Genomic DNA, 12,911 nt, shown 5'->3' with positions numbered 1-12,911 from the left:
AGAGACTTATCCATATAGCATATTCAAGACATTAAGGAGTTATCTATATTCATGCTTATCAGGGAAATGTGAAGGTTTTATAGCCTTTGAGCACCTGAACATGGAAGAGTTTACTGTCGTAGACTTGGGGCACCTGGGGAAGGCTGAGGGCAGCCCAGGGCAGGGAAGAAGGCGGTATTCTATTTTGTAAAGAGATGGCATCTCTCCTCTTAGGTAAGCCATTGCATCTCAAGACAATAGCCATGAAATCATTATCAATTAAACTTATAGTCTGGGGGAAAAACAAGTGACAACAGAAAAATTCAACTTGCTGAGAGGGCATATTCCAGGAGTCTTTGAGTAGGCAATATTTGTAGATCCAAAGGCAACTTACATCATCTCAACTGCTACTGAGAACCAAGGCACATGGATAGGGCTCCCCAGCCAAAATTCCATCCATCTAAACACTATTGGTAGAGACAAATACACACAATTTATAAACTAAAAATAATTCCTGAATTCATACTATTTGACAGTCACTGTGCTCAACACAAAAGGTAGAAAAATGGAATAAAACAGAGGCCTGTTCTTCCCAGGAACTCCAAGACTCGATAGTAGTGGTTATGATGATGATGAAGTGACAGTAATAGCTAGCATTTATTGGTGGCTTAATAACTCTGAGATACTCTTATAAGTTCTTCAATTTTCAGAGTTCCATGAGGTGGATAATATTATTTTAACATTTAGTCTTCCTAATTCTATGAAGTAAGTATTGTGAGTAGCCTTAGTTTACACAGTTGAGGAAACTGAGGCAGAGAAATATTAAATTTACTCACAATCACACACCTTGTGTTTCTGGCTCCAGATTCTGTGAGCCTCACCAGTATACTACATCTTCAGATGGCTGTATGGATGCTTGTACATAGGACTAAGGAAACAAATGTGGGGGCAGGGAAGGAGTACTACTAAAATTTCACAAAAATCAATACTTTTGATGTTTCATGTTCTAATATGCACAAACTCAAATTGTATCATAATTTTAACATTCTTGGCATGCCTTCTTATGGATAATTGGATTTGGTTGTTGCATATTAGTTCATGAAAATATTAAAGAAATAGTATAATCTTATGGTGTAAGAATCTAACAAAAGGCAAGCTGAGTTTATCTGAATAATTCCAACAAAAAAGGCGAAAGATAGACCAAAATTTTAACATACAGTATGAACAGTTAATAATAGAATGAGATAAAAATGCATTTCCTTTTTTCTCAGACTAAAAGTATGCAATTCTATGAAGAAAAAAAAAAACAAGGAATAGATAAAATAAATTCAAACTAAAATAAATAATGTTTTTAAAGGCCTGAATGTGGACAGTGTTTAGGTATCTCTCGTAGCTCAGAAATCTGTGTGATATTAGCGTTCAAACACCCATCACTTTCTCTATTCCATTGAGATTGATAGACCTTGTTTAGAAAGTCATTATTATCCTGCTCATCAAAAAGCACTATTGAGCACTTAATTATGTGTGGTATTGTACTTGATGCTATATGACAAATACTACATAGATATGGCCCTTAATTTTTACAACCTAAGAATTTAAAAGAATGGGGTGTTTTACAATATTGCATTTGTTAAATAGTTAAATAATGGCTTTTATTACAAATGTTAGAGGCTATACTCAACGCATATTTGAGAAATTCTCATAGCTTATAATTCCTACTATTCTTTCAAGCTCAATATACTATACGAAAACATTCCATTGTATTTAAAGAAAAATAAAAACTATTGTATTCTGAAACATAGACAATCAGGATGTTTTCAAGCAATGTTGTTTTCTGTAATAGCAATGCCAGGCAGCTAGTGTGCTAAGAAGTTGAAGATACACATAATAGAGAGAAGAATGTTATGTTGATTATTTAAGACTGAGAATAACTTTTTTATTGTTTATTCATTGTAACCACTTCTAGGTCTGTCTCAGTCCCAAACTGTGGGAAAGAACTTAATGAGTAGAAATTTTGTTTTTTTAAGGTTGGTGAAGGTATGTATTAGGAGTCTAAGAAAACTTGAGAATAAATGGTTTAGATGAAAATGAAATTTCAGGATAGAACTTATGTTGCTGTTTTTCATAATTGCCTTTAAATGGTAATTATTTAATTGGTGAAATAAGTGACAGTGTACAATAAACAAAATTTGTCATTAGAAAATTGTACAATAAGAAAAATAAAGATAAGAATGCAAGATAATATTGACAATGAGACTATATATAAAATTTATGGAATCAGAACTTCTGCTGTTTATGATGGAGTAACATGGACCCTCCCATCTTAAACAACAAGAAAGTGGAAAAATGTAGACATAATGGTTTTTAAGCACTGGAAAATAGGTAACAAATTATGTGATCCTTGTAACTATCTAGATTTCTTCCTAGGGCAGTTCCTAGGCTGTAGTAAAAAGGAACCTAAACACTATCTTCTTAAGGTGAAGAGACAGAGATTAGAGCTTGGGAGGCCAAGACTGCTAGAATTCACAGAGCAGAGTACCAGAGAGGAAGGAGCTTCACACAGAAGGAACCCTGGAGATCTGTAAATGAGTGCCTTTAACTCTTTATGAGTACCAATCTATGTATGCATGAGAGTAAGCTACCCATGTCCACAGAAATAAATATTAGGAATAAGCTTATAAAGCAATTCCTGGTGGTTACACAGGCCCGGTAATAGTTTATCTTTCCACCAGTAAAGTGGTAAGACCTTTCAATACACCAGGAATTGAGTAAAGTCCTCAGAAGTGTATGGCCCTAGTAGTGGGACTAAATTAGTCTTAGATTAGAGACTGCTGTTAGTCTACCCTAACAAGGTTTGAAAACAAGGCTTGAAAGGATCCCACTGATTCCGAGTAATTTTACTTTGCCATAGAAAATCCAACATTATTTAAAGGAATGCAATAAAATCTGACAGTCAAGAATATAAAGTCAAAATGCCTGCCATCCAAAAAGCACATACTAAGCATGCAATGAAGCAGGAAAATATGATCCATGGCCAGAAGAAAAATCAAGGAATATAAACAGAAATGACTAAAAAGGAAGAGAGGGAAGCATAAAAATATTGGCAGAAATCATGGTCAAAGTTTTTCAAAATTTAATGAAACTACAGACCCAAGAAGCTCAATATACTCCACACAGAATAAATATAGAAAAATAAACTGAAGTACATCATAATCAAGTTGCTGAAAAACAGAGACAGAACATTGTGAAAACAACCAAGACATAATAGAAAAAATGGGCACAAGTTTCTCTGACATTCACCAACAAGAATGATAGCAGACTTCTTATTAGGCTTTATGCAAGCCAGAAGAAAATAAAGTCACATCCTCAAGCTACTGGAAAAAAAAAAAAATCCTGCTAACTCTCAAAAATAAAGGTGAAATGGAGACCATTTCAGGCAAACAAAAGCTGAGAAATTTCATAACAGATTTGTACTACAACAAATCATAAAGCAAAGTCTTCAGGAAGAAGGAAATGATACCAGGAGATATTTGAATGTACACAAAAGAATAGGCAATGCCAAAAATGGTAAATATGTGAATAGATTTTTTATTAATTCAAATATGTTTCTTATATATATTTACTCTTCCAAATAAAAATAATACCAATGTATTATGTCCTTTGTAACATACTAGTGTAGCAAAGGCATAAAGTTCAGTGGAATAGAATAGAGAATCTAGAAATAAACCAACACATGTATGTTGAAATAACTAGACAAAAGCACAGCAGAAATTCATTAGGAAAACAGTATCTTTTTAAAAAATTTAATGTTAATTTCCAAGATACATGTGCAGGATGTACAGGTTTGTTATATAGGTAAACGTGTGCTACGGTGGTTTGCAGCATCTATCAACCTATCACCTAGGTATTAAGCACTGCATGCATTAGCTATTTATCCTGATACTCTCCCTCCCTACCATACCATCATCCCAAAGGCCCCAGTATGTGTTGTTCCCCTCTCTGTGTCCATGTGTTCTCATTGTTCAACTCCCACTTATAAGTGAGAACATGTAGTGTTTGGTTTTCTGTTTCTGTGTGTGTTTGCTGAGGATAATGGCTTCTAGCTCCATCCATGTCCCTGCAAAGGACATGATCTTGTTCCTTTTTATAACTGTATAGTATTGCATGGTGTGCATGTAGTACATTTTCTTTATCCAGTCTATCACTGATGGGCATTTGGGTTGATTCTGTGTCTTTGCTATTGTGAATAGTGCTGCAATGAACATACATGAGCATATATCTTTATTATAGAATGATTTATATTCCTTTGGGTAGATACCCAGTAATGAGATTGCTAGGTCAGATGGTATTTCTGGTTCTAGGTCTTTGAGTAATTGCCACACTACTGTCTTCCATAATGGTTGAACTAATTTACATTCTCTCCAACAGTATAAAAGTGTTCCTATTTCTCCACCGCCTCACCTCCATCTGTTGTTTCTTGACTTTTTAATAATCACCATTCTGACTGGCATGAGACAGTATCTCATTGTGGTTTTGACTTGCATTTCTCTAATGATCAGTGATGTTGAGCTTTTTGATATCTGTTTATTGGCCACATAAATATCTCTTTTGAGAAGAGTCTGTTCATGTTCTTTGCCCACTTTTAATGTGGTTGTTTTTTTCTTGTAAATTTGTTTAAGTTCCTTGTAGATTCTGGATATTAGACCTTTGTCAGATGGATAGACTGCAAAAATTTTCTCCCACTCTGTAGGTGATCTGTTTACTCTGTTGATAGTTTCTTACGTTGTTCAGAAGCTCTTTAGTATAATTAGATCTCATTTGTTAGCTTTTGCTTTTGTTGCAATTGCTTTTGGTGATTTCATCATAAAATCTTTGCCCATGCCTATGTCCTGAATGGTATTGCTTAGATTTTCTCTTAGGATTTTTATAGTTTTGGGTTTTACATTTAAATCTTTAATCTATCTTGAGTTAATTTTTGTAAAAGGTGTAAGGAAGGTGTCCAGTTTCAATTTTCTAGATATGGCTAGCCAGAGGAAAACAGTATCTTTTCAACATACTTTGCAGAAACAATTGGATATCCATGAGCAACAAAAAGAACAATTAAGTTTACTTCATACCTATATAAAATTTAACTCAAAATAGATCATAAACCTTAATGTACAGTGTAAAAGAATAAAAGCAGGCAAACTTCTATAAGAAGTCATGAATTGGGAGAAAGTATTTCTAAAATATGCATATGTTAAAGGATTTGTATCAGAATATATAATGCATTCTTAGAACTTAATACATCAAACAGCTCAATTAAAAATGGGCAAAAGAATTAAAAATATGCTTCACCAAAGAAGACTTAGAATGGTAAATAAACACATGCAAAGTTGCCCAGCATCATTTACCATTAGAAAAATGCAAATTCAAACTATTATGAGATGCCCTTAGCTACCTACCAGAACAGCTGAAATCAAAAAGGCTGAGGATAAAAAGAGTGGAGGAGGATATGGACCTGCAACTTTCATGCATCACTGTTATGTACACAATTATTTGCACACTTTGGAAATGTGAATGTTTCAGCAATGTTTCATAGCTTGAAAAACACCGTATAATTTGGTCATCTAACACCTAGTTATTGATTCAAGAGAAACGTTATTCTGTTGGCACTGAAAAGGCTGTTGAATGAGGAAGGATTAGATACATGTTTTATGAAGGTCATCTTTATAACAATACATAGGCTGAGTTAAGATACTGGATTTGAATTATTGAACATTACTGGGCATCACAAAAAAAAAAAGAAATGCTTCTGGGGGACTTTGCTAGAAATACAAATTCTCATTTATATTTGTATTTGAATTGTAGTTCAAGGTTGGAACTCAGAAGTGTATATTTTAACATTGGTGGCCTTTGATAACATCGTAAAGGAAAGACAAGTTGAAGTGAACCAACCAATAAAGAGATTGTGGAAAGTGTCCCTATGGAATGTAGAAAGGATCTTAACTGGGACTAGCTGTGGAAATGTAAGGATCGAGTTTTGAAATTATTGTAAAGGTATAAGTAGAATAAATTGCTGACTAATCCAGAAAATAGGCATTAGTGAGGATAATTCAGAGGTTTGGACTCTGAGTTGTTGAATACTAATGATACTACTCAAATGGAAAATCTTGAAAGGACAAAATTACTAAAAATAAAAGAAAAACGACAAAATCTTGAGTTCAGCCTGGCATTTCTGAACTCTAAGGGCTTTTCAATGAAAACAGTTGATAGAGCTGGTTCAGGAGATGGATAGAGATGGATTTATTAGACCTTGGCGTAAAAATGACAGTTGAAGCTATGGGAAAATGGATTACCTCACCAATGAAAAAAGTGCTTTTGAGAAAGTGATTTAAGGTCCCTTGTGGGCTGACTTACCACATTTTGGGTGAACAGAGAATGATGAGTCAAGAAAAGAAACTGAAAAGGTCAATCAAGAAAGAGAAGCATTAGGATGGGCACAGTGGCTCACGTTTTTAATCCTAGCACTTTGGGAAGCTGAGACAGGAAGATCACTTAAGGCCAGGAGTTTGAGACCTGCCTAGGCAACATAGTGAGACCCTGTTTCTACAATAAAAATAAAAATAAAAAATAAAAGTAAGATAAAATAATAAATAAATAAAAAGACCATCAAAGGTGCACTTGAGGGTTTACAATGAACTCCCATAAGAGTTTAAGAGGTAGGCACTGTAATTGTATGCAAACTAGGAAAAATGATTATGTGATTTTTCCAAGGGCAAATGAATAATATATATATATGTGTGTATATATATATATATATATATATATATATAAGCTGCCCAGATGTTAAGTAACCTCCTAGCTGTTAGTCTAATATGCTTTCTTTTAGGGAATGTTGAAAATACGTCAGTGCACTAATGACAGAGTATAGCACTATTCCTATATCAAGTAATTACAAAATATCAAATATCAAAAGAAACAGGATTCTTGCTGCATAGATGATTACTAAAATAATAATTACTTGCATATGCCATTGGCTGCTTCTGCATTACAGATGGAATTAGGCATTGCCTTAAATTTTTTTCAGCGAGAATAAGGAGATTTCTAGGTAGAATAGAACTTTACTTACTTTGTTGAGATCTCTAGTGAAAAAGAGTGGTTTTAAATGAACATGTCTTAACTATTCCTCTGCCATTAATATTCAGGAAACTAGAAATTCTCTTCATTCATCCCCAGGAGAAGTAATTTTTAGTAGTTTTATACTTGCAGATAATTCTGTGTGTTGCTCTGAAGAATAGTTGTATGGGTATATGAATTGGAAAAATGTTAGAAGGCTAGAAAACATTTCATTTTTTAAGGTAACATTTCTCTTTCATTTTCTAATATGAAAAAATAAAATAGATCTGCCTTACGTTCAGAGTTTATTATTTTTATACGATATTATTAAGCTGATATTTTAAATAAATAGTTTGGCCTACTCTTATGATAACATTTAGATAGACTTTCTTTTTTCATTTAATATAGTTCATGCTAAATGAGAAAAGAAAAAGGTTTTTCAGAACAGTCAATAGGCAGCTCAATGATATGGTCACATCCTTTCCATGACTTCAGCTTTCCTAGTATCGTCCCAGTTGCAAGAATAGCAATACAATAGTTCCCCCTTATCCACGAGGATATGTTCCAAGATGCCCAGTGGATGCCTGAAATCCCTGATAGTACCAAGCCCTGTATATACTGTTTTTTTCCTACACATGCATAGCTATGATACAATTTAATTTAAAATTAGGCACAGTAAGAGACTAACATGAGCTAATAATCAAAACAATTATAACAATATACTATAATGAAAGTTATGTAAATGTGGTCTCTCTCTCTCTCAAAATATCTTCTTGTACTCACGTGTCTTCTTGTGATGATGTTAGATGGTATAATGTCTATGTGATGAGATAAAGTGAGGGGAATGATGTAGTGTTAGGCTTCTACGTCAAGGCTACTTGAACATGAGCACTGCGATCTGGTGACCCAGATGGCACCTAAGTGACTAATGGGCTAGTAGCATATACAGCATGGATACACTGGGCGATTTATATCCCAGGCAATCTGAGGCAGGATGGCACAAAATTTCATCACTCAACTCAGAACAGCTGCACAACTTAAAATTTATGAATTATTTATTTCTGGAATTTTCTATTTACTTTTTTCTTTCTTTTTTTTTCACTTAATATTTTCAGACCAAGGTTGACCACAGGTAACTGAAACCATGGGAAAGCAAAAGCACAGATTAAGAGGGACTACTGTATACAGCTGTGTTGGGATTTAGTGACTACATTAATCTTTTCAAGCTGATTTATTTGACTGCAAAACATCAATGGTCTACATTGGTCTACATCACTGAGTAGTGCTGGTCAAAAAAAATTAAATTTTTTTCAGGTTACATGGATATCACAATGGGACATTTGGGTATTTTCTAAAAAATGTGATTCTATACACAGGATACTGGTGATCCAGAGAGTTTCCAAGAAGTCAGATAAATTTTGTCAGTACAGACACAAAGTGAAAGATTAGCTATTATTATGTTTAAGATTGTAAGCCTTGTATTCAGTTATCCAAAAAAATTCTGGGTTTTAAAACTGCAAGACCCTCCTGCATGATCTCCCTTGCCTTTGGTGGTAAATCAACTCAAATGAGATTTGAATAAATGAAGTGGAATCTCTGCATGTGATGGAAAGAAATTGATAGTGATTACAAGTGCTAGGGAAGATTTCATTGAGTGTGAATGAATATTTAGTTACATGGCAATTATATGAGTATTGTGGAGACTTGAAATGTAGTAGCAGGAACTCAAAGAAGGCAAGCTGTTTGGCTCTAAAAATAAATCAAAAGAATTTATTGAAACCATCAACAGAGAAATTGTTTAGTTAAGCTGAATGGGAGTAAATTCATGCTTTTAATATTTAAAGTCACACTGATAAGCACATCCATGCTGTATAAAAAATTATGTAAATAACATATTTCCTCATTTTGCTATGACTACACTGACTTGTTTGAGTACTGTCTAGCCAATTTTTCCATCAGTTTTTTCATCTTTCATTCTCATTTTAATACTTCATTGTGAACATCAGTGAACACTTCTTTTTGTGCCTTTCTAGTATAAACTGCTTTTTATTTTGTTTTTCTGATTTATTCTGAAATATTTTTCAATCTTTTATTCTTATAAATTATGTTTTTCATGTTTTGTTTTCTCACCTTCAAAGTGGCTTCAATGTGACTAATAACAGGATGTTTAAAATGTTCAACAAAATTTAGCAGTAAAGTAGTTACACAGGCATTATAGGCACACTTAATTATGAGAACTGGTAGATGTTCAAAACACTTGGAAAGTTTGGGTTAGGGAAGAAGAGGAAGAAGGACAGAAACATCTAGTTTTATGGCGGGTGGTGAGTAGTGTGGAATAAGGGAGAAAGCTGCTGATTTGTTAGAAAACTTCATTCCTTTTCCATTTGTGCTGCCAATACGCCATATTCCCTAAGACATATCACCATTCTTTCTTAGTTTTCTCATCTTGGATAATGAAGAGGTCAACTTTAAGATCCCTTTCACCTCTAGAATTTTATGATCTATGGCAAATAAGTAACTATGCATGTATAACAAAGTCTTATTGGGCATGTGTTTTGCATGGGGCTTAACTGGTTTTCTTTAGTTGCTGATGCTCACAATGAGAAGATTTAGAGTCTACTCTAAATAATTTAGTGACTACTAGTTAGGCTTGGAACTGTTGACCACATATTGAGAGTGCCCCAAGAAATAATGATATTGAGTTATATCAATGGTGAAGCCAGCATTATCAAGAGTGTCTTATTAAATGGTGGCAATATCAATTATTATTCAATATAATGCTATGAGTTAAAGGGTCCCTTCCTAAGAGATTACAGAGTATGAATATGTTAACAATATGGGCCATTACTTGACTTACGTCTCTACTCTTTGAACAGATCGTTAGGCCACATGCATGCTAAGGGTACTAATTACTGCACCCTTCAGTCTATTACAGGGTGAAACTGTTAAACATTTCATCAGGAAATTGCAAAGTACAGCTGTAAAGTTCTTTATTGTTGCGAAGCCTTCATTGCTATAGTACTTACTAGGTATTTGCCACCAGCTTGTAAAATCTACATGCCAAGTTTCACAGTAACCTTGTTAACATTAAGCATTACTGAAACAATTTAGTGGAACAGAGCATTTAGGAGGCGATAATAAGGAAAACAGGCCCAATGTTTTCATGAAGAAGTCTGCCTATGCCATTTCTACTATTGTTGAGATCTGTTTATGATACTAAAAAAAAAAATCTCCTCCTTTAAGGACGTATGTCTTTCTTTAGTCTTTAACTGTTTAAAATATATTAGGCTGGTACAAAAGTAATTGCGGTTTGAATAAAATATACATAGCCTGATTACATTTTCTTTTCAGGAGTGTTTGGAATGACTTGAAAGCTGCAGCAGGTAGATGTTGTTGAAATGATTATCCCCAGTGAAATTCATCTCCAAAGACAGGATTTGTGAAACTAAAAGGGAGAAGGTTGAGGAGACAGACAGTGTTCATAGTGCATTTAAAACCTCAGCATTAACTTTAAAACAGGAGGACTTAAGGCCTCGGCAGCATCCCAAAACCAATTTTCCATTGATTGGTATGAATCATTTTCTCTCCTTGGTGTCTGTACTTTTTCCACCATACACACCACTTAAGTATCAACAAATCTGCAATTGACCTTTTCACAGCTCTATGCTGAGATGCCTACCAAGGTGTTTTTAATCTTTGTCAATTTATTTCCAGACAGAGCTTTTTGTACATGCCTTCAAGGATCAACTTGTCAGGAGTGCTCTTTTAGCACTCTACACTGCAAGGCCAGGAGGCATTCTTAAGAAACCACCCTCTCCTAAGAGCAGCACAGAGGAGAGCAGTCCCCAAGACCAACCCCCACTGATGAGAAGGCAGGACTCCATACCACATCATTCAGACTATGATGAGGAAGAGTGGGTAAGTCTCTTGTATATCGCTTGCCTTTCAATGTTTAGTGATGAGAAATAAGGTAGGAATGATCAGATAGCTCTGCTTTGCATTTTAAAAAATGGAAAAAAGTTATAACACAGATTGTGGACAAATGGGCCACATTTTTCCTTAGGGGCAATTTTTTTTGGAAGTCGAAATACTGATAAAATTTATTTGCTAGCCAATGAATTATATATATAAGTGAGAATCTGTCATCCAAGTGAAGATGCAACAGTTACAAGACTCTATGTTTCCTTATTTATTGCCAAGCTATGTAAAACATGAAAGTTATTTTTTAGAAGAAGAATAAAAAATCCTCCATGTTACTACTACTTAGATGCAACAAGTATTTTCATTGTTGCAATCCAGTGTTTTGGTTCTGGAAGTACTTTTTAAAATTATTCACATTTAAATGACAGTAGACACAGATATCTCGCAAATCTCTCTCACTCAAGATTCTATAATGTAAGATCCTGCTCTAGGTGCTCTAAAATTTACAGAAGAATGGCCTCATGAAAGGATATGAAAAAATAGCTAGGAAAGATGAATAAACAAAGGAAATAAATATGGTGAGAGAAATTCTAATTGGGCCGAATATGATGGGAGAAACGTGAAGGTGCACCATGGCAGAGGAACAGGGTGTTATTACTGAATCAATACATATAAATTATTCAAGAATTCTCCAAAGTATATGCATATTATACACACACACACAAAGGGAAATCTATTACTGTATCATATGTTTAACAAAAAAAATAGTGTGTTAGCCGTATTAGATGTTAAGCTTTTAGTTAACAATTACTTTTCTTGCCACCCTAGAATTTAAGAATGTTTGGGGAGTAAATTACTTGAAAGACACAGGTCTCTCAAAAAAAAAAAAAAAATGTTACCTGAAAGGCTGTGAGGTGATGCCTGCTTTTTCTTTTGGTAAAATTTCTATCACAAAAAAGACAGAGCTGGGCTCCAAGAGGTAAATGCTGAGCAAGTGTTTGTCATTGGTGATTAAAATCGCATTTCTCCCAGTGAAGCATTTTCAAAGAGCAAATCTAATATTTCTTTCTCCCTTTTACCTTCACCTTCTTCAGTTTTTTTTTTTCACAGTTCCAAGTGTACACACCTCTTAACCTCTCTGAAGTTCAATTTTCTCAACTGTAAAATGAAAATAACAGCACGTGTTCTGTTAGCTCTTAGAGTGGTCATGAAATCAATGATTTACCCATGTTATGATGCTCCATTACCTGGAAAGGCCAAGGCAAATGCATTATATTACTTTAGTATTATTGTTATATGTTTCTTAAGTAATATAAAGTATATAATCTTATTATGAAGATTAATACTATCCCTTGAGATAAGTGGGGAAATTAGATATGTCATACAACGTGGATTGTGAATTTTGAAGAGTTTGAGCGTATACAGAAAAGAAAATATATTTTATTTAATAAACATCCAGTGTTAACCTTTTGACAAGTAATTACCACTTTATATTAAATCAAGTGAGAATTCTGGAATTTTTCCCCCTCATTTTAATTCACTATGTTTTACAAACCCTCCCCCTCACCTTGACCCCCTCTTCCTGTTGAAAATAGTCCCTCTCCTTCCTTCCTTGTTTCCTTTTCTTTAGATAATTTTGGAAACCTTTTATTAAGTATCTTAAGTGGGAAGGTATGTAATGTTAGATCCTTAGTTCTTGGAGCTCAGAGTCTAGTGATAGATAAAAATATGTTAACAAATAGTTACAACATTTTGCAACAAAGCTTAGAAAGAGACATGATAGAAGACAGTTTCTGCTAATATGACTTCAACTCAAAATTTTAAGTCCAGAACTGTCTTATGATGGGCAAAGAAGGAAGAAAGTGGGGACTGTATCATTAGCTGAGAAGTTTTACAGAGAACTATTCCTTCAG

At 34.1% G+C, this 12,911-nt stretch overlaps 1 protein-coding gene across 5 annotated transcripts in view; it reads left to right on the top strand.

The window, feature by feature from the left end:
* Positions 1 to 12,911, top strand: part of INPP4B (inositol polyphosphate-4-phosphatase type II B) — an 834,063-nt gene that overhangs the window by 693,508 nt on the left and 127,644 nt on the right. For all 5 annotated transcript variants that reach the window (XM_032147659.2, XM_032147632.2, XM_032147654.2 and 2 more), the window contains one exon: positions 10,792 to 10,995. In XM_032147659.2, coding sequence (XP_032003550.1) covers positions 10,792 to 10,995 — 204 coding nt within the window. The remainder of the gene's footprint in view (positions 1 to 10,791; positions 10,996 to 12,911) is intronic.

Source organism: Hylobates moloch, unplaced genomic scaffold (genome assembly GCF_009828535.3).
Source record: "Hylobates moloch isolate HMO894 unplaced genomic scaffold, HMol_V3 SCAFFOLD_3, whole genome shotgun sequence".
Classification (NCBI taxonomy): domain Eukaryota; kingdom Metazoa; phylum Chordata; class Mammalia; order Primates; family Hylobatidae; genus Hylobates; species Hylobates moloch.
The sequence above is the reverse complement of the archived record's forward strand: the minus strand, read 5'-3'. Positions and strand labels throughout refer to the sequence as shown.